We start from the raw sequence: 22,222 nt of genomic DNA, 5'->3' as shown, positions 1-22,222 counted from the left end.
CGCCTTTATATATTTTTTTTAGATTTTTATTATCATTATTTCAACAGAAATATCAATTTTTTAAAAGCCTTGTAAATGATACGATTCAAGAAACCTCTGTTGCCGAAATCGTACCATTATAGGCTTCCTATATCTTCCTTGAAGTTTACACATTAATTAGTTAGTAGAAAAATAAGAGACGAAATAATTGTCTATGTTGGTTTTATTTCAGTTTTTTTACATATTTATATTTAACATTATTTTGTCATATTAATTTTATTTCATTAGTATAACAGGTTCGACTTTTTATGTAAAAAGTCTAACAATACACATGTAGAAAACTAAAATACACATGTAGAAAACTAGTATAAGTATATTTATAACAAAACAGATGCGTTAAAATAACAAAACATAAAGGTAATACAAAACAAATCTTAAGCGTAAAAAGGTATAAAAATTTTACAATAGTCAGTAAGTGGTTATAAATTCAATAAAGAGCATAACCTTGATCTTTATTCATATTCGAGCCTTTTGTTTCATAGTTTTGTTCTTATTTGATTTTATGATATAACAGACATTTGTAAATTACAATTTTTTGGGGATAATGACTTCAAAAAAATAAGTTCTTAATTTAAATATTAACTTATAAATGAAATGTTCATATCTATACATAGCTACAAGCAATAGAAAATAACATACTGTATAATCAATTATAAATAACAAATAAAACAATGTAACAAATCCAAAAAATATTATTAGCTAACATTCATTCTAAGAAATTATGTTAATACCGAGTGTTTTTCAAAGGGTATCACCCCTATAACTTTCTTATTTTTTCAGATAAAAAACGAGGTTTGGTAAGTTAGTATATGACAGTTATTGTCACTCTAGATTGAAATTTAAAACATCATTTCCTAAGCAAAAATAACTTCTAAAAAATGTGTTAGTTCTTTAAAGACAATGTTTATATTTTTTATTTTTCTATACATCTAAAACAGACTGAGATATAAATATAAAATAAAAATAATAATCCGAAAAATAATAAATCTCACTTTTAAAAACGATATACAGGGTGTCCCAAAAAAATCTTCCGACCCAACCGGAATTTTTTCGCTTTTCAGGTGGCATTTTGATCAGCATCAACTTGAGTACCATTTATGAAGCTCGAATTTGGGACACCCTGTACACATCTCACTCAATCATCTCTTAATCGTCCATAACTAATACTACATTGAAAAATTTTATATCTTATTAAATAATCACAAATTTTTATAACTAAATTAGAAAACAAATAATAACAGATCAAATTCTTATACTTATACAATATAATAAATATTTTTCTTGTATACCTTTTGCTGGGTTTGCAATTGCAAAATTAATATTCACAATTCTTTAGAAAAAATTAAAACTATTAAATATTAATTTTAAAAATTTTTACCATAAACTCATACTCTCCTACCAAACTTACTATTTTTTGTTAATTTACCACTGCCGTCAAAAAGAATGGCCAAAATTTGACCAATAGAAACACCCTGTACAATTTGATCCTGATTCTTTGACACTCTCTTTCATATACAACTATAGTAAAAATTTATTAAAATAGATTAAATAAATATTCATTTTTTTTTGTTAAATTATTTTAAGATTCTGTTATGTTTTTGTGCCCTATACTGATTAATTTTAATAACAACTATCATTTTACTAAAATCTACCTATAACAGAGTCAAAGCTTTAATATAACTACCAACAATATTGGTTTATCACAGATACACACATTTTATATTACTAGGATAGTACTAATATTTGAAAATACACTTGAAAAAAAATTATTTACTCATCCTGTATATGAATTTCACTAAGAATAGCCCAGTTATCACTGTCAGAATGAATGTACAACCTCAAAGTTCTTATTTTACCAAGTACTTCATCAACAACTCCGCTAGCTATACCAACAGAATCGAATTTACCTACAAGCACATACCCATCGCTGGTCAAATTATATGCCAATTTTGTAATATTTCTGGGCATTTCAACTGGAAGAACTTCGACAGTAGTGTTGTAGAATTTATCTGCCGGATGGTCTGCGTTTCCGCTCCTGAAATAGTACCGTTTTAGAAGTACTGGTGAGCTGAAAGTAAAGGTTAGTTGATCGTCAGGCTGGGGTAACAACCCCCAGAAAAAAGTTTCACCTAAATAAGCTCGTTTAAGAGTGTACTGTTTGTAATGCTTAATGCTTGAAGTAACATCGGCTTCAGGATTGTTATGAGGTATAAATAAGGGAACTTTACCAAACTGCTTGTCTTTGAGTTTCTGCATTTTTCCTTTCAAAGAGGAATGAGTACCGATATGTTGAAACAGTGATGGTTTGTATCGAATCCATAATTTAGCTTTCTCTTTCTTGCAAACGTCGTTATTTTTTTCATAGTTACAAATTTTAGTGTACAAAAGATGATCCAGTAACCAATCTACAGGTTTATCGTTGTAAAACATCTGGAAAAATGTTATTAACCATGGCAGTTCTGCACTTTTAAACATCTTCCCTATAAATCCCAATTGACAGAAATCCAGAACAAACCAGGGTTCCTTCTTTGATGTTTTATCCAAGGCAAAATTTTTCATCTCAGTTACATACTGTGGTTTAGCTAATATATCATCTTCCAGCTGCACATAAAAGGTTCCTTTAGGCTGAGCGTAAGACATCAGAAAGGCAAAATCTAAATTCTGCTTGGATCTCCACTTAACCCTTTCTCTGGAATCTCCTAGAGTTAGTCTTAATTTTTCAAAGTCTGGATAATAGGAAGGTGAAGGTGATATAACCTCAATTAATCCAGACTCTACTTGAGCAGGGTAACGTGTTTCAATTTGTCTTGCTACATGCAACACATATTGTAAGTCAGTCTCCGCAACAAAAACAACAATCAAAGTGTCATTAGCCTCAGCTGAGTTCATTCCCTCTAACAGGTTCTGTAAGGTGTCCATAAGATAACTTTGTTTTTCTCTCTTAACTGTAGGTATACCCATGACTAATGATACACCTGCTCGACCTTTAGACAACATATATGCTAATCTTAAACTAAATGGGTCATCTAGCAAATGTGGCAGAAAGTAATAGGATGTAGAAAACCTCACTACAAAAGATGGATTTATACCATAAGCTGCGTTGAGTCCTGTCATATTCTTCACTAAGTGTTTAACATCGTTTGTGAGGCTGGTATTTGGATTAACCAAAGTGACCCCAGTTGAATTCTGAGAGAGCAAAACAACATCAATGTATTCAGTCAATTTTTGTAGGTCCTCCTGACGAATTCTGTACACTGAATCTAAATACTGAAGTCTAATTTGTAGCTCGGCTAGTCTTTGAACTAGTAATTGTTCAGTGTTTACGTCTGGAACAGAGAACAAAACAAACAGGCATAATGGAACGAATAAAGCAAACCCCAAAATCACGAAGCAGTTGCGTCTTCGCAGTGGTGAAGCTGGTAAGTTTAGCGTCATTTTGTGGTGATGGTGACTCGATTTTTAGAACATTGCAACACTCCAGACACACACATAAAATTGCCCGCAATAATCTACCAGTACATCACAGACGTTTAGATACAACAGAAATTTAAAACCAGTCTGTTTTTCCTTATTAAAACTTGTTCGATACATACATATGAGAAATCAAATTAATCAAATCTAAAAAGGGAATATTTTCAGTCAAATTTTTTACAGTTATATCATTTGAGGTTATGTAAAATCTGACAGCTCAGAGCAATAAATAATACAGACCTTGTGCTTATTTACTCTATGCCTCATCTCATATACTTATGGATCATATATATTTTCGTATATGATAAAAGGGTTTAATTTCTGGCTTTTCATGTACTAGGGATGGGCGAGTAAAAAAACTATGGAAAAAAATTGTTTTTTATGAAATGAATGTTTTTCTGAAAGAAAGGACATCCCTGGTTGTATAATTTAAAAGTGTGATCTGTTATTCTACCGATATTTAATATAAAAAATAACTGTGACAAATTCAAAGAATGTATAATGTATTTTTAAATAGTTAGGCAATATTTAAGAACTATTGTTTGGTATATTTTAACTATTTTTAATTTTAAGAATCTAAAAAATAAAAACATCACAAACAATTGTCAACAAAAAAATCACATAAAAAAGTCTTTATTCTGCATCTTCTAACCCTGCCTCTCTTCTCTTCAACATTATCTCTAGTTCTAATAAAACCATTTTCCTCTGGTGTTCAGCTTTTGCTCTCCTTTCTTGGTTGATCAAAATTCGCCTTTTCAATTGCATATTCCTCATTCTATATTTGTGCTCGGCTAGTGCTCTTTTCTCATCTTTGTCTAATCTATCTATTTGATTCTTAACTAGATTCAAACGAGGCCTGTTCGCCATATCATTGGGTAAATCCCACAAAACATCCTCGTCGGTTATTACAAACCTGTCATCTTCCAAAGTAAACTCTTCAATTTCAATGGTGTTCTGAGTGTTCGAAGCAGAAGACTCCGTCTTTATGTTATTATTTAATGGTTCTTGTGATGTTTCTAAAATATCATATTCTGTTGTTCCATTAGTATTACTTCCATTCGCCTCAAGAAACTTAAGGAGTTGTTTTTCATAATCCTCCATATCAATAAAGTCTGGAAATAGTTTTTTCTCCTCTTGTTTATTTTTAATTGCTTTTCTTCTAACTATTTTCTTAATGCTTTCATATTTTTGCCTCAATCTATCAGCAGTTCTCTTAATATTACCTGAAATAATTCATCGTTACTAAACGAAATAATCTAAAATGTTACAAACCTTCAACGGAATTAAAGTTTTGAGTAATATTATTCCAGACGATGTTTTTCACTTTCCAGGTTTCAGAATCTGTCTTTTTGTTTTCTACCATGTCTATATGATCGAAGACGAATTTCATCAAAACTTTTGTTTCTCTGTCGGTAAAATTAGGAGATCTTTTCCTTTTCGCAGATGTAGGGTCAGTCTCGGTGTTAGGGTCTACCATGCTAATGCCATAGACGACTTTAATTAGAAAAATACTGAAGAGATAATGCTATAAAATTATGCGTAAGGGTGAAAATACAAATACAAACAAGTTTTTACTGTTTTTAGATAAACAAACAGAAAAATTGCAGGTTATAAAACCACAGATTAAATAAAAGATAATAACTAAGAATGGGCAACAATCAAAATGAATCGATTAAATCAAATCGATTTGAATTTTTTCAATAATCGATTTGAAAAAATAATTGGCGAATTTAAATCGATTCATGCAATTTATATTAGAATCGAATAAACAAATCCACAGCAAATACTATAGCTAAGCTATACTTTTCGCAGAGAGTATTTATTTTTTGCTCTGCTTTGCAATCGATTCGATTGTGACCATCCCTAGTAAATCCTGCTTCGCAGTTTCTATTTTTTTGTCTATGGCTGACATAAAATTGAAATCGCTTTTAAAAACGTCAAAAAATCCTGCAATTTGACCTTGGATTTTGACAACTAACCCTTAATTTATTGTTTGTAGGAAAAAAAATTGTTTTTAATTTATTTTCAGTCCAAATACGAAATTTTTGAAGTTTATATTATGATTTAATCAATTTGTTTCCCTTTAAACTGTGACAAATTTTATCTGCGTAAGAACTTCTTTATTTCTCTGTGAAAATGATATTTTTTAAACCTGCCTGGATCAATCATGAAGGTAAAATATGTATTTCTCCTTTATTTATTAGTTTAACACGTATTTTGTGATTGTTGCAGACAACAAACCGATTTTTTCTGTCGATATACACCCGAAAGGAAACCGATTTGCTACAGGGGGTCAAGGTGGGTCAGGTGGTCGAATAGTTATTTGGAATGTTAGCCCTGTTATCAGCGAAAGCGATGAATCGAATCCTAGTATCGCTAAAATGCTATGCCAAATGGATAACCATTTGGCATGCGTTAACGTGGTCAGATGGAGCAATAGTGGACATTTCCTGGCATCGGGTAGCGATGACAAGCTTGTGATGATATGGAGATTGAGTAGCGAGGGAAGTTCATCTATCTTCGGCAGTAGTAAGGTTAATGTGGAGACATGGAAATGTATACACACCTTGAACTCACACAACGGAGATGTTTTGGATTTAGCATGGGCGCCACATGATGGGTGGTAAGATTAACAAAATACTTTCATTTTTTAACCTTCATAAACACTTAAAAATTTAAAATTCAGTAAAATTTTAAAAATTAAAACTATTTTATGTAAAAATAGTACTATCAAAATATGTATGTTTATTTAATGATATACCTTTATGTAAGAAAACATTTAAAATAGAATTAAAGGTTAATAAACAACATAATTTACATAAATTCTTTGATGTAAAACAGGTTAGCTTCAAGTAGTGTAGACAACAGTGTTATCGTTTGGAATGCTCATAAATTTCCAGAAAAAGTTGCAGTGCTTAAGACCCACACTGGCATGGTTAAGGTACAGTATTCACTTAGTATTTTAGTAGAAGTATTATGATAAAACTTATAATTTTAGGGAGTGACTTGGGATCCTGTTGGCAAATATCTAGCCAGCCAGTCCGATGATAAATCATTGAGAATTTGGAGGACATCAGACTGGGCCCAGCAAGAGGTAGTGACAGATCCCTTTCAGGAATGTTCAGCTACGACACATGTATTAAGGTATCTTATATTTGTTTTGCAGTGTAGAGATAGTGTTCTCCCCTATTGTGTTCCCCCATGCTCATTCTCTCTGGCTATATATAGTGGCGTACATATAATGTGGGGAAAAATCATGATATAATTTTTTTTTTCATATCATTACATAATAACTCAACTCATTCCTAATCCAAAAATATTTTCAGTAAGCATTTTTTATCTTATTTTTGTTCTAGAGGTTATACAGGGTTGTTCACCACATACGACACGGAGTATTGTAGCTAAACGATGAGATTTTTACAAATTGTAAGTTTTGGGTTCGATGAAGGACTATTAGAGGTACAATTTAAAAATAATTTTACAAGATACAGAGTGTCCCAAATAAGTAAAAAATATCAAAGTTGTATTTTTTTAAATGGAACACCCTGTATATTATTACATTTTAGTTTCTACGATTAAAATAAAGGTAAATTTGATTAAGGTTTATTATACTTAAACCTTACCGTTTTTGAAATATTTTCAATTTTGTGAAATTGCAGTAAAAATTTTAAGGCTTCATTTCTCCAAGGGTATCAAAGTTTTTAATACTAAATATTTACTGAAGTTTATTTATTGATCAGTTATTGTGTTGCAATAATAAAAATAATACTACCTTATACAGAGTGTCTAAAAATGTATTTTAAATAATTATTAGCTTCAAACGGCAATAACTTGTTTAATTTAAATGGAACACCCTCTATATTTTACGAGAATCAGATGCACAATTTAATTGTCTATCAAATTATATTATACCATTTTTACCTATCTCTTTAAGTTTCCGTAGAAAATGCATTTTCTTGTAATTTAGAACTTATTTATCAATATACCCATGGACTATTGACATTTTAGATTATTTTTAAAGATGTACCAAATTTTTAAAGAGTACAGATACTAATATTGTCGATATAATTCGTTTATTTCATTAAAAAATAAAAAAAAACTGTTTAAATATTTGTTAAAGAGGATCAGTTAATATGATTCCAGTATTCAAACAACATTAACTGACTGTTTGCTTTGATTAATAATAATTGCTCCAAATACTAAAAAACTGAATTTTGTATGGGCATTAGACAGTGTGATAAAAAGTAACACCTTAAAAATGATATTTCATTTTTTAATAAATGCTTATTTATAACTACAGAGACTTTAATTTGATAACTTATTATTATATTGATTTCTGACTCAAATCCACATTTATTTATAATAATTTAATAACGAACACAATTAAGTATGTAATTAATTAGTATATGGGCGCAAATAATGGTGTTATATTTAATTAATGGTATACTCTTTTATAAAGATTTAAATAGTTTTCTTTTTGCATACAAATGGGCTAGTAATATTATCGTTTTGCTAAAAACGATAATATTACTAGTCTGTACATTTTGTACATTTGTTGCTTTAAAAACAATCTAAAATGTCAATATTCCATTGATATATTGATAAATGAGGTCTAAATTATAAGAAAATGCATTTTATACGAAAACTTGAAGGGATAGGTAAAAAATGGTATAATACAATTTGATAGACAATTTAAGTGTGCATCTGACTCTCCTAAAATATACAGGGCATTCCATTTAAATTAAAGAAGTTATTGCCGTTTGAAGCTAATAATTATTTAAAATAAATTTTGACACTCTGTATAAGGTAGTATTATTTTTATTATTGCAACACAATAACTGATCAATAAATAAACTTCATTAAATATTTAGTATTAAAAACATTGATACCCTTGGAGAAATGAAGCTTTAAAATTTTTACTGCAATTTCACAAAATTGAAAATATTTCAAAAACGGTAAGGTTTAAGTATAATAAACCTTAATCAAATTTACCTTTATTTTAATCGTAGAAACTAAAAATGTAATAATATACAGGGTGTTCCATTTAAAAAAATACAACTTTGATATTTTTTATTTATTTGGGACACTCTGTATCTTGTAAAAATATTTTTAAATTATAGCTCTAATAGTCCTTCAACGAACCCCAAACTTACAATTTGTAAAAATATCATCGTTTAGCCACAATACTCCGTGTCGTATGTGGTGAATAACCCTGTATATTGAAATATATTTTTGAATACCTTCTTTATGTGTAAGAAAGAGATAGAATAAGAAGTAACGCGTCATTTAATACCGTCGGTGGCGACTGCGCAGTGATGCCAAATCTGGGAATTTTTCCCTCAATTTAGAGTAAAAAATTATTATATTGATTACTTATGCTATTGTCGCGATCTAGCTTTGGGGTGTGAGGTTCTAGCTAGGGTTGCTTAGGTTCCAAGTTCTCTTTTATGATTAAAGCAACATAATACAAAAAGTTCTATTTATTGAGTAAAAATTATAACATATGAGTATAGTAAAATAGGCAAACAAGCTAGGAAATTCCAAGACAGAGTGTATGCTGAGACACTTATAGACTTACTAACATCTCGGGAGTGTGCCGTCTCACTGACTAATTCAGCAACTCATTATACTCATCGACTGATTAACTGACTGCCTGTGCGTTGTCTTCAGTATACTCTTTTATATTTGTCTTCTCGTCGCAGTCATCGGCGGGTGTGTCATCAGTTTACAATATATTTCCATTGGCGATACCTGCGACGAACTTCACCTTAAATTCTCACGTTATGTCGACTTGATTTTTATTGCTTAATTAATAATGTTTATTATAAGAAAGTCTTATTTTTATTTTAAAGTCTTGACACTATTTTACTTTATTATTTTGCACAATTTTTGCCTAATTTACTTTGATTACCACTGCACGCCACCGTTTCAATATCTCTTGATTTATTTACTACAAAATTAACTGCATTTTTAATTACTTTTTTGTTACCGAATAAAAAATATAGGTGTTCATGGTCACCGGATGGTCAGTATTTGGTTTCGGCGCACGCCATGAACGGAGGTGGTCCCACAGCCCAAATCATCGAGAGAGAAGGATGGAAACAGGACAAGGACTTTGTGGGGCACAGAAAAGCCGTCACTTGCGTTGTAAATACTCGTTTGTTTTATATACAGGGTTGTGTAAAAAACGACGCGTTCATTAAAAGTATCTTAAGTTTTATAAACAATGTGTTAAGTCAGGGATATCTTAAAGGATTAAAATATTTTTCACTTCTTGAAATTTCCGGTATAACTGGAAGTGGCTGTGATTTTTCTTGTTTTTAATATCACACGATCGAAAAGAAACGGCGTCAGATATATGGAAAATGTCATCGATCGTCATTTCCAACCCAACTGGAAGCCGTTTTTTTTGGATCATACTGGAGAACCTATACACGGTGTCTCATATAAGAATAGACACTACAGGATTCTCATAAACCTGAAGGGATACAAAGGTGACTTGCTGAATCCTACAGGAAGGTATTTGAAAAAAAAAGGTTTTTTATAAAAAAAAATGTTTACATTTTGAATAACGCATCATCAACCGACTATCGGCTGGTCCCAGCTTATTTGACGCCCTCTGTGTTGCCACATAGAAAAGAAAGTGTACACTTAACTCGATTGCAAATACTTATTAATATAGGTATAAAAGAATATGCAATAACTGTTAACATTTATTCTTTCAGTTTAGTGGAAAATAACTGTAAAATTAAAAAAAGTCGGAACGTTCAACCGCTAACTTTTGCCCCACGTTGGGCGCCAAGAATGCAGTTGGCACTTTTGGAAAACACATTTTTCTTTATATCTATTTATTTTCTACTTTTTCCATTGTATTGAGGCATTTTGGAGGAGTTTTATACTACAATTTAAATAAGCAGATCCAAGAAAATATATACCTTAAATTTTGACAATAACATTTTTTTATTATTTTTCACTGCTCTAACAATCATCATCGAATACAATGATGAAAATTTTCTTTTTGTTTTCCGTCTTCCCGTCAAGGCAAAGCGCCAAATTCAAAGTTAAGCTAGAAATGAGCAGATATAACAGAGATGTGTGCGCTAAAAAAATAACAAGGAAATATTAGTAACGCCACTGGCTTATTAAAATTTAATCTTCGTAATTTGTTATGTAAAAATTTAAATTACTCTGAACTTATAAATACGCAAATATACAGAATGTTAGTAACGGAAGAGGTGGCAACATTGTAAAGCTTCGCCCAATACACCCTCAAGAAATTTTAAGAGAACGAATCTGCGACATTAAAAAGGAAAATGTCAAGAAAAAAACTTTTGTGTTTCGGAATACACTATCGTTTATTAAACTGGAAATTATTTAAAATACACCGCTGTATACTAAAACACGAGATTACTTTTAATGAACACGTTGAGTAATATACCCTGTATAAATTGACGTACGGTATATTTAGTCATTTTTCAGAGGTTCAATTCGAATATCCTAAAGAAACCTAACGCAGACAGTCCGAAAAAAACCACTCAGTACTGTTGCTGTGCCATCGGGTCACGAGATAGGTCTATCAGTGTATGGTTAACCTCACTTAAGCGCCCCCTGGTCGTTATTAAGGACCTGTTCGATGACAGCGTGTTGGACATTTCGTGGAACGCTGCGGGAAATTTTCTGTTGGCCTGTTCCTGGGACGGTACAGTGGCGTGCGTCACTTTCGGACAGAGCGAAATCGGCATACCCCTTTCAGTCGATGAAAAGGTACGAATGAATATCAAGTACAAAAAATGTTCAGAGAATTAAGTAAGCATAGAGGAGTTAAAATATTTGTTGACGATAGCGTGTCTCTATGTTAACTTATTTCTCTGAGACCAAAACGATTCCAAATATTAAATAAAAACGAATTTTAGAACGCTCTTTATGAAAGGATGTACCACAAGTCATTGCAGAACAGTTGGAATACGAATTTTAGCGGTACCCAAATTGTTGAAGACGCGGAACTGTTATGCGCCATCGACGAAATGAACGAGAAATCGAAGGAAGTGGTTTTGGAATTACCGGAAATCAAGGAACCGCCTAAGGCGAAAGATGTGTGTTACGAAAGTCCAATGCCCAATCAGAATCTTTTGGTACCGATCAACAAACAGGTATTGATATGTACAGATTCTTTTTATAACTAGAGATCGATTGTTATTTAATGATTTATTATTTTGTAACTGTTATTTGTGTATAACAGTCCTCAATAGTTGTTGATTTCGAAAAATAACAGTGCGCTGCGATACAAAATTTTACGTAGCCTTTGAGTAAGCGAGTGGTGTGTTATTTTTTTTTAATTTCGAATGCGTAGGTAACAGTAGCCAATTTATGTTGCAGAAATATAACTGTTATGGGTTTTAGATATGGGTAGGCCCTTTTTATAACGAGGCGCCGATCGTTATTTAACGGTCTGCTATATTTTGTAACTGTTATTTACGGATAACAGTTGACAACACTTGTTGCTCCTTAAATAGTTGCTCCTTAAATAGCGAGTGAGTGTTTCTTACTTTTTATTTCTAACGCGTAGATTACAGTCGCGAATTTAGAAATATAACTGTTATAAACCTATAACAGCCATATATCGGTATATAATATCTCTACTTATTTTTGTTCTTTATTGTTATTGAAGGTTCCCTGTTATTTTAAGCTGTTATTTTTGAACTGAGTTTATTTTTTTTGGAACTGTTACATATATTTGCTGTAACAATGTTTTACTTATGTTTTTCAATTATTGATGATTACATCAAATTTTTAAAATATTTTTGAACGATTTTTGAAAAAGTTTTCACTAAGATTCCTTCTAAAATATTAGGTGTCTTTTTTTAGGTGGAAACCAGGCTTCCTTCTGGGAAACGAAGAATAACGCCCATGTTACTGACCACAGTTTCACCATCTCCCACTACTAATGGCACTTCAAATAACTTATGGTAAATAGCATCATATATGAATTAGATAAAAAAATTAACGGAAAATATACAGTGCCTGTATAAACTAGTTTTTTTATTATTAGAGAATTTTTTTTAGAAAAATTGTCAGTTTATGTTTTCATATTTTATTTTTTAACAGGATAAATACGGAATCCACGCAGTTTTTTTCGCAATCGGCTGCGTTCAGCAAGTCTTCGCCCACTAAAAGTCAAATAATCGTCGAAACTAGAACAGAGCCTCAAGCCAGGCCTGCTCCAGTAGCGCAGCCCAAACCTGTCAGGTATTTTCTTATTTATTTATTTTTAATTGTTTTCCTGACCGACAAAAAAAATAATAAAAGAGTTATTAAGTATTTTTCCCATTTTTGTTTAAATGGAAAAAGAGGCTGTTCAACAAGAGGATCTATATGTCCATCATATGTACAATATGATCGAAAAAAAAACGTCAGCGGTGGATATGCCATTATGTAAAATTATATGGGGAATGTCATCGATGTTCATTTCCAAGCCAACGAGACGCCGTTTTTTTTTTCGATCATAATATAACTAATACTCTCCTATAAGGCTAGTAAAAACTTTAAAACATTTGCCAAGAGTGCGACGCGACGGCAACAACATACATAATGCTGTAAACAGGCGTAGATAGAGTATATTTCAATGAATATACTCAATTTATTACAAGGGTACTCTTATTACATGCGGAAATCGTCACCCAAAGCCGGCCGTTGCCAACATGGTATACCAGCCTTATAGGAGTATTACTTATATGCATTTTTATATACCATAACTTTTATCAAATTGATTGATAATTTGATTTTGCAATGTGTAATTCAACAGTCAGCAGAAGGTTCAAGTGTCAGAAACTGTCGTCTCTAAACCACCCGGTTCCGAAATCAATCAGCTGATGTGCGTCGACGTTCCTGGTGACGAACCCATCACGAAATTTATCAGTATTTTGGATCCTTGCAAGTTCACACCTGGTACCACTGTTACCAAAGACGCGGGAATCCTTAAAGTTCAAGTACGACAACCTATAGTTATCTTTATTACAATAAATGCTATATATGCCTGCTCTACTTCTGTATACCGTATGATCGAAAAAGCGGCGTCAAATTGGCTTGGAAATGGCTGTCGATTACAGTCACCGTTAATTCTACGTTTAAAATGAACGATCTTTATTTTCGAGTCAACTCTGACGCCGATTTTTTTTCGCTCTTTGGGTACATACTTTATCAACTCTAAGATTTTTATTAATATAGAAAATAACTGGTTAAAAAATCACATTTTGTAAGGATATTTTTTGCTGATATATTTTATATTTATATATTTTAGGTAACAAATAATTGCCATAGAATTACCAACAATCTGTCTTTGTCAAAAATAGAAGTATGCAAGAAATCGTCTGAATCAAAGGAACCTATTTGGGAAACATTTTTAGGTAGGAGTTAATTATTAATTAGTTATCTTTGATTGATGTTACCCTTAGTTTTATATTTTTGGAATGTTTAAGTTTAAATATAGTCTAATTGATCCAAGAGCTATCAGATAAGTCAACATATTTTATTTTAGGATCACAAATACGCACTCTGGCTACAAATCGCAAACTTTTAGTGGCTTGTTGTGAAGATTTAACAGTAAATACCTATGATCTAAAATCTGGTAAGTTCTATTTTATCATTCTTGTTTATTATACATCATTTTTACGATCATATCATAAATACCATTAGAGATTCATTTTAAAATATTTTTGTTAGTATTAAGATGTCATGAATCATCATGTATCTTATTTTCTCAGGTGCCAGATCTTTACCCCCTCTATTAATTGAAGATTTGGTTTCGTGTTTAAGTCTTTCTGAAAAGGGGCATCTTTTGGTTTTAACCAAGACTGGTCTGATGCACATGTGGGACCTCTGCCAATCAAAGAGCGTGCTCAATCGGGTGTCAGTTCGATGTTTGCTGATCGGAAAAGGTAAGTTTATTTGGGGTGTTCTATTTTTGTTTTTTAGCAGGATTTTAGTAAATATTTACTGAAAAATATATTTTAAATAGAGACTAGTTGTTATTTATTTATCAGTCTTTTATTTGAGAACTGTTATTCAGAAATAACAGTTGTTGCTTTCTAAAAATGTGATATCAAAATAACAGTGCTCCGACAGCGATAACTCACGATGTGTAAGACGGGATAGTCGCAATTTTACCACCGAGCCACTGTTATTTTTTATTTTCTAATATGCAACAATGCAGTTGTTGTGCAGACGGGTTTCGAAAATAACAGTTACCGTGTCAGTGTCAAATGGTGGTGTGAAATCAATAAAAATATCGGTAACGTATTATTTTCCAACTGTTACCAGTGAGCCGTTGTTATTTCTTATTTTCTAATATGCAACAGTTGTGTAGACGGGTTTCGAGTGTAACAGTTACCGTTGTCAGAACTTGGATGGGTCTGTGTCTAATGGTGGTGTAAAGTCAATAAAAATAATGAAAACCTGTTATTTACAACAGTTATATTTAGAAATAACAGTTTGTGAAATAATTGCTACTTTAAAGAATAAGGGGTATTAAAATAACAGTGCAACGACAAATTGCGATGTGTAGTTAGGATAACCGCGTTACGAAATTTTACCAGTGAGCCATTGTTATTTCTTATTTTCTAATATGTTATAACTAACTGTATAATAACAGTTGTGTAGACGGGTTTCGAGTGTAACAATTGTTGTCAAAACTTCAACTTGGGTGAAATGGGTCAAAAAAATATTTGTCAAATGGTGGTGTAAAATAAACAAAAATAACGGAAACCTGTTATTTTACAACTGTTATTTAGAAATAGCAATTTGTGCAACAATTTCTACCATAAAAAATAAGCGATATTAAAATAGCAATGCGTGGACCACTGAAAATGTGTAGTTAGGATAGCCGTGTTAGGAAATTTAACAGTGAGTCGTTGTTATTGTTTATTTTCTAATATGTAACAGCGATTGTTACAACTGTTGTATAGACGGGTTTCTAGAGTAACAGTTGCCATTGTGAGAACTTTGATAGGTCGGTGCTAAGGGTGGTGAAAAAACAATAGAAATAACTGATTTTTTTTTCAACAATAACAGTTCCAACTGTTATTTATCAGCTGGAACTTATTAAGTATAGGCCACATTTTTTCCTATCGCTGATTTGAAACAAGATATACATAGAACTGAAGTACGCCATTTCGGAACAATACGCCTACAATATCTAGAGATACCTTTTTTGTGACAGTATTCTTCTATACAGGGTGTCCCAGAAATAAGTGCAAGTATTTTAAGTGGTGGTAGATTTCGATAAAAGAAACATATTTTCTCTATATCGTTTTTCAAAAAATCGAGTCCGAAATAACGGAGTTATTTTACCTTGAAAATTTCCAAAAAAAATTGGTAATTTTGGTAAAATTTTGAGAACCACTGGATCTTTTCTGGATTTTTTTTGTTGTAAATTTGTGAAGTCTCCTCTGTGGAGCAGTCTCAGATACTGGCTTTTGTTAAAGCCCTGAGACTGTATGATAAGTTATAACTCGTTATAACTCAAGAAAGGGGGACACACAATGAATCTGTAAGGTCGCGGTGATAACTCCCCTTCTAAACATTCAACATTTATTCTTGTAAATTTAATCTACTACCTATGATGCCATATTATCAAGAAATTATTTTTTTTTAAATAAAAAAATTCAGAATTTTTTTCGCCAAAAAAAAATCATTGGCGTGTTTCTGGGGTTGAACTATACTACCAGTTAAAATACTTGCACTTTTTTCTGGGACACCCTGTATAAACTATTTTCTTTTTCTTAGATTTATCGTGATAATTTTGTAATTTTGGTTTATACGTTTAATTTATAATTAAGTTAAAGAAAGTTTGAATTAAACTTCGTGCGTATTTTTATAGTATTAACATATAACATTAAAAAAAACGGCGTCAAAGAGGGCTGGTAAATGGCAATCAATGATAATTTTGGCGAGGTCAATCTCTAGACGTCATTTACTAAAAATTGACATAAAACTTGTCAAACATTAACGCTAATTATAGAAATATTAAAAAAGAGTAGAACGCTTCCCCAGGCGCATAAATATATTTTCTAAAAATAATTTGTAATGAATAAAACTGTGATTTGTATTATTTTTTTCCAGCTACGGTAACTGGATGTTCTTTGACGCCATCAAATCAACCCATCTTAACCTTGAGCGATGGTAGAGCCTACTCCTATAGCCTAGATTTACAAACCTGGTAAGAAATATTATTTTTAACATTTTGAGACATCTTGTACGTTCTGTACTGTTAACAAAAATAAAAATAAATATTTGCAGGGTTCAATTGTCGAATCCTCTGGATCCGGTGAGCCGATCCGGTGCTTCCATGGTACGAAAAGTACCGCACTCACTGCCATTAGCCTCATTACAAAGGGCTATGCCCCAATATAGTCAGACTGACTCGTCGTTGCCTCCCGGCGTCACGCTCAGCTTTTTAGAATCTCAAATCACTGCCACTAATGTATTGCACAGCGTGACGGAATACCGCCATTGGTTGCTGGCACAGGTCAATCATCTGTTGGACAAAGGTACTGTCATTTTTTTGTCTAGGTCTTGAACGTAGGAAATCCCATGTAAGAAAAATTTGACATGAATGCTTTACCTTTTCTATATTTAATTTGAGGTCTAGATATTATCGTATTATTGACAAGGAGTGTATTTTTTAGGTCCAGAATGTAGACTGAAATTAATTTTAGATGATCTCATCGGTCCCACTCATTCCAGCGTGAAGAAAAGTAAACTGGATACTGAGATAATGGTAACTGTTAGTTAATACTGTCAAATAACTTATCTATTTACTCTTGGCTTACACCACAGAATATCTAGCTACGCAACAGAAGCCTCGTTACATGTAAAAAATCGTAGGTCTCAAAAGGCGACAGGCTTTTAAGGCCTGTCTCCAAATCAGATATTTTGATGCGGTAGTTTCACTACTACATAACAGAGGGCGATAAATTTAAAACAAAAAACAGTTTTCTACAAACGAAATTTAAAAGAATTTTATGCAGTGTTGCCATTGTGTAATTTATATTGTAATACTTTCTGATAAAGCCTACGTTCAAATTTGCTACATCATTTAAACATATTAAAATAGATTAGAGCTCTTTTTTCAAACATTTAAGTATTTAACTTGCCATGTTAGTTGGAGTTAAATCTTACGAGCTGAATTAAAATCACTTCCTGACGTTTGATTCTAACTGAATCCTAAATTTTGATTGTAATCGCCATGAATTGGCGACGGCGTATTATAATAATGTTGTTCTATTGAAGCACCCTTCCCTGTCGTTTCGATTATTATTCGTACCATTGTAAGTCGGAAAATTTTAACAGCGAGCGTTAGCTTGTACGTTCCGAAATGAAAATCTAAAAATAATAAATTTATATGGTTCAATTGTCGAATCCTCTGATCCGGTGAGCTGATCCGGTGCTTCCATGGTACGAAAAGTACCGCACTCACTGCCATTAGCCCGTTACAAAGGGCTATGCCCCAATATAGTCAGACTGACTCCGTCGTTGCCTCCCGGCGTCACGCTCAGCTTTTAGAATCTCAAATCACTGCCACTAATGTATTGCACAGCGTGACGGAATACCGCCATTGGTTGCTGGCACAGGTCAATCATCTGTTGGACAAAAAGGTACTGTCATTTTTTTGTCTAGGTCTTGAACGTAGGAAATCCCATGTAAGAAAAAATTTGACATGAATGCTTTACCTTTTCTATATTTAATTTGAGGTCTAGATATTATCGTATTATTGACAAGGAGTGTATTTTTAGGTCCAGAATGTAGACTGAAATTAATTTTAGATGATCTCATCGGTCCCACTCATTCCAGCGTGAAGAAAAGTAAACTGGATACTGAGATAATGGTAACTGTTAGTTAATACTGTCAAATAACTTATCTATTAACTCTTGGCTTACACCTAATCACTATAAGCATCGAATAAAAAACTACGGCTAGTTCTTGAGTGATTTATACCGTATGATCGAATAAAAACGGCGTCCAGTTGGCTTGGAAATGACGATCGATGGCATTTCCTATATAAATTTACATATAAAATGACAGCGATCTTCATTTCATAGCCATCGCTGACGCTGTTTTTATTCGATCATACGGTATAAAGTGTAATTGAAACTAGTAGTGGGAACTATCGAATGAATACTATCGAAACATTCGATAGTTGCAATTCATTCGAATAATTCGATAGTAAGAAAACATTCGTTGAAAACTATTCGAATAAAAATTATCGAATAGATCCGTCATCTGCCTTGAAATATTGTATTCTAGTAATTTGGCAGCCAAAACCATTCATTTATAAAATTCATTCATTTATGAAATTAATTTATTCGTCAGGATCGATTATAATATAATATTAACTGAATTTAGTTGTCGCCCGGCGACGTAGGTTTCTTTCCGAGAAACCCGACTTACAGAACTAATTTGTTATATTAACAACAAATTTTAAAATCATGAAATATAAACATTTATTAATTTTCTAAGCATGCAATGTAATGGAAGAAAATATAAATAAAAAATTAGAAATCAAAATTATTTATATTAGGTGCTTTATATTACTATTTAAAAATTATATTTACTTTTACTGGCATTTACTTTAAAAAATAAATTAAATATTTCTTCGCAAAAAACTACATGTAAGAGAATTAGCATAAACAAAATACAAACATCGCTAACTTTTTTTTTAAATTGGCACGTGTAAAACTTTCATTGTAATTTTCTCACCCCATAGTTTGAGTTCGATAACCCCATTTACTTAACCACATTACTTAAATATGATTATTAAGTTCAACTAATTCATATTATTAAAACAACTAAAATACAAATATGCATTTTTAAAATTAATTGTAAGTTCATCTCATCTCTCTTAAAAATTGCTACTTCTCAAAATTTCCCATTAAAAAATAGACCATATATCATATAAAATTAAATAATTGAAAGATCGGACTATGGAAAACCACACAAATTTTCGAAAAAAATTTTGACCACCTGCACATACACACAATCGTCATTAAATAAAATTAAAAAAAAACTACTATTTTAGTATTTTAAATATTTTAATGAACGCAAAAATAGCACAGTATTTATACGGCGAAGTTATAAAAATTTGGAAGAACTAATAATGCACTGACGCACACAAAAATCAATCGAATACTAAATTTCATTTATCAAAAGCATTCGATAGTCGTGGCTCAACGATAACCATTTAGCCGCACGGCGAGGTTGTCACATATGCTTTAGTATACAAATGAATGAATGATTTTATTCGAATAAAACCATTCGATAGTTGAAATCATTCATTCAGTAACCATTCGATAGTCTAATTCATTCGATAGTTCCCATCGCTAGTCTAAATCTGAAAAGATATCGGGAAATAAATCTGCCATTTTGAAACCCCTTCGTGGTCTCGTCAAGTTTGCCGATTTTTCCCTAGTATTTTTATTTAATGTTTAGATAACATTTTTGCTTTAAGAGTCTATTACGCTGTACTGTTCGGGTCGCTCTCAGGGGTCGAGTAAAGCGGGTATGTGGCCGAAGGAAATATATATTATTTTTCAGAAATCTGCTAAGGCTTAGGGCTCGAACACACTGACGACCAGGTCGCACCGGCCAGGCCGCAGCTACCTCTAAAACCATTAAATCAAATGATATAGCGCACACTAACGTCCTGGCCGTCCGACTGCACGGAAATATTATTTTCTGCCTCTTGTTGCCGCTTTTCTTCCAAGTTAATAATTTTTTAGATGAAATCCCTCAAATTCAAGGTACAATATTTTATTTTCTATAAGATATAGTGTTTTAGTGTAGTTTTTGCACACGTGCAGAAAATCCAAAGAAATAGTATATACAGACTGGATCAAAGGTAAACTTAAATCTAATCCCTTTTTTTTTATCAAGGGTCGATTCTAGTAAAAACTCAAAACATTTTTATATGACATACCTACTCTATTTATGGTTGGTATGATACCTGTTATTATGCCTTTGAGTTTCGATGTTTAAAAAATAAAAAAAATAATATTTAAAGTTTTTCTACAACCACTAGTTTTTTTTTATTAAATTAGTTTTTTAGTTGTAGTCATGTACAAGGAGGACAACTGTATTTTAAATATTATATTTAATTTAACGTTTTTCAAACAGGGTTCATTAGACTATATTTCTACTAAATACATTATTTTGAAAAAAAATTAAGAAAGTAACTTAAACATTCATAAAAATAGAAGTAATTACTGTTGTATTCTTCGTTATATTGTAAACATTGAAATAACTGGAAGCTAAACTTTCTATCTGCTTATATTTAGAGCCAGAGTCTGACGATCTTTTTTACGATGGCCCTAATATGTTTACTTCTAAAGTCGATAAGGGCGCCATATCAGTAGAAAAAAAGAAACAGAATATCTCCCTTTTTGTCGGTCGCGCGTACACAATGCTTTTGTTTGTTGTGAATAGCAACTTCGCTTTTTAGTTAACTCGGATATTTTAACATTTCTGAAACAATATTTTCTAATTGGTAAAACGTAAAAAATCGTTAGATTTGACAACTGTGTTGAAACTGGTCGTTCATCTGGCCGCAGCTAAAAACGCAATACATCCGGCCAGCCGACGGCCAGGTCGTTGCGACCTGGTCGTCAGTGAGTTCGAGCCCTTAGCCCGATCCTGTCGTGTTAAGCCACGCCTAAAATTCCAAACACACGTGCTTTGATTAAGGCTTGATTAAGGTTTGCAGAGCTTCAGCATTTGCCATAAAATAGCGAGCAATTTGTTACAAAACCGTATAAATTATATATCACTGTAATCACAAAACTTCAATCTATTTCCGTATTGTAACGGAATTTTAAATTATGTCTTTATTTTCGAGAAAATTTAGTCCCAACATAAGGAATATTTTGTTGATGTTTGACCCTCAAAATCTTAAAAATAAAGAAGTTGTTTAAAAATGTGCTACAATACGGATATAGTATAATCCTTTATCTTTAATTTCCTTCTTCATTTGTGTAAAAATACTTAGCCAGTTTTACGTAAAACGTTAAATGCCGAGCGCATATTTTGCTACTTTTTCGCACTAGTGAAATGGACTCTTAATGGTGCTAGATTTAGTGTGAATTTTTCCAAGAGAATTTTTGATTTTTAGGGTCTGTCGCGACGAAAGCTTTTCGAAGAAATTCTAAACGTGATAAAAACGAAATTGCCATGGCAACGGCTGTACAAGGAATACAGCGAGCAAATTAGAGATGTGAGTTAATGATAAATAAATAATATTTACAATTGTATTGAGAGGGAAGTTGTGTGATTTTTTATATTGATTTTACGAATTCTCCTGTAATTTGTAAGGAAGTATATCGTAGGCATGTCGCAAATTAATTTTAAGTGGCTAAAGTGATAAAAACCGAAAATAAAATAATCGATTATTTGTATAAAAATACAGAATGTTGTTGTTTTAATGTCCTTTTCTGATGTTTGATTGAAACATTTTAGATTACCAGAGTAATTCACAAAACGAAATATCGGAAAATCTACCTATATCGATATTTTTCAAAAAAGCCCATCCTTAATTTAGAGATTTTTAATTGTATTTAGTAATGTGTATTAATATCTATAAGTCTTGAAAGTATCGATAAAACTATACGACATCGATATTTTTTTTAAGAATGCCCATTTTTAATACAGAATTGTTTTGAAAACTAAT

At 31.9% G+C, this 22,222-nt stretch overlaps 3 protein-coding genes across 3 annotated transcripts; 1 reads left to right on the top strand and 2 right to left on the bottom strand.

Moving 5' to 3' along the window:
• Positions 1-310: 310 nt before the first annotated feature.
• LOC115890137 (alpha-1,3-mannosyl-glycoprotein 4-beta-N-acetylglucosaminyltransferase B) lies at positions 311-3,718 on the bottom strand. The gene has a single exon (XM_030910289.1). It carries the CDS (start codon positions 3,472-3,474, stop codon positions 1,810-1,812), a length of 1,665 nt encoding a protein of 554 aa, XP_030766149.1. The 5' UTR covers positions 3,475-3,718; the 3' UTR covers positions 311-1,809.
• Positions 3,719-3,998: 280 nt separating this feature from the next.
• LOC115890097 lies at positions 3,999-5,121 on the bottom strand. The gene is made up of 2 exons (XM_030910238.1): positions 4,783-5,121; positions 3,999-4,733 (listed from the first exon to the last, which is right to left on the bottom strand). Exons 1-2 carry the CDS (start codon positions 4,985-4,987, stop codon positions 4,144-4,146), a joined length of 795 nt encoding a protein of 264 aa, XP_030766098.1. The 5' UTR covers positions 4,988-5,121; the 3' UTR covers positions 3,999-4,143.
• A 335-nt stretch (positions 5,122-5,456) lies between these two features.
• On the top strand, positions 5,457-21,806 carry LOC115890124 (protein HIRA homolog). The gene is made up of 17 exons (XM_030910274.1): positions 5,457-5,683; positions 5,743-6,133; positions 6,352-6,451; positions 6,509-6,654; positions 9,516-9,657; positions 10,990-11,274; positions 11,424-11,660; positions 12,376-12,476; positions 12,616-12,756; positions 13,313-13,496; positions 13,808-13,913; positions 14,045-14,134; positions 14,271-14,444; positions 16,627-16,723; positions 16,804-17,054; positions 17,193-17,284; positions 21,668-21,806. The coding sequence occupies exons 1-17, from the start codon at positions 5,647-5,649 to the stop codon at positions 21,776-21,778; spliced, it is 2,685 nt and encodes an 894-aa protein (XP_030766134.1). The 5' UTR covers positions 5,457-5,646; the 3' UTR covers positions 21,779-21,806.
• Positions 21,807-22,222: the final 416 nt, after the last annotated feature.

This window comes from Sitophilus oryzae, unplaced genomic scaffold, assembly GCF_002938485.1.
Source record: "Sitophilus oryzae breed Bouriz unplaced genomic scaffold, Soryzae_2.0 scaffold_85_pilon_pilon, whole genome shotgun sequence".
Taxonomy (NCBI): Eukaryota; Metazoa; Arthropoda; class Insecta; order Coleoptera; family Curculionidae; genus Sitophilus; species Sitophilus oryzae.
The sequence above is the reverse complement of the archived record's forward strand: the minus strand, read 5'-3'. Positions and strand labels throughout refer to the sequence as shown.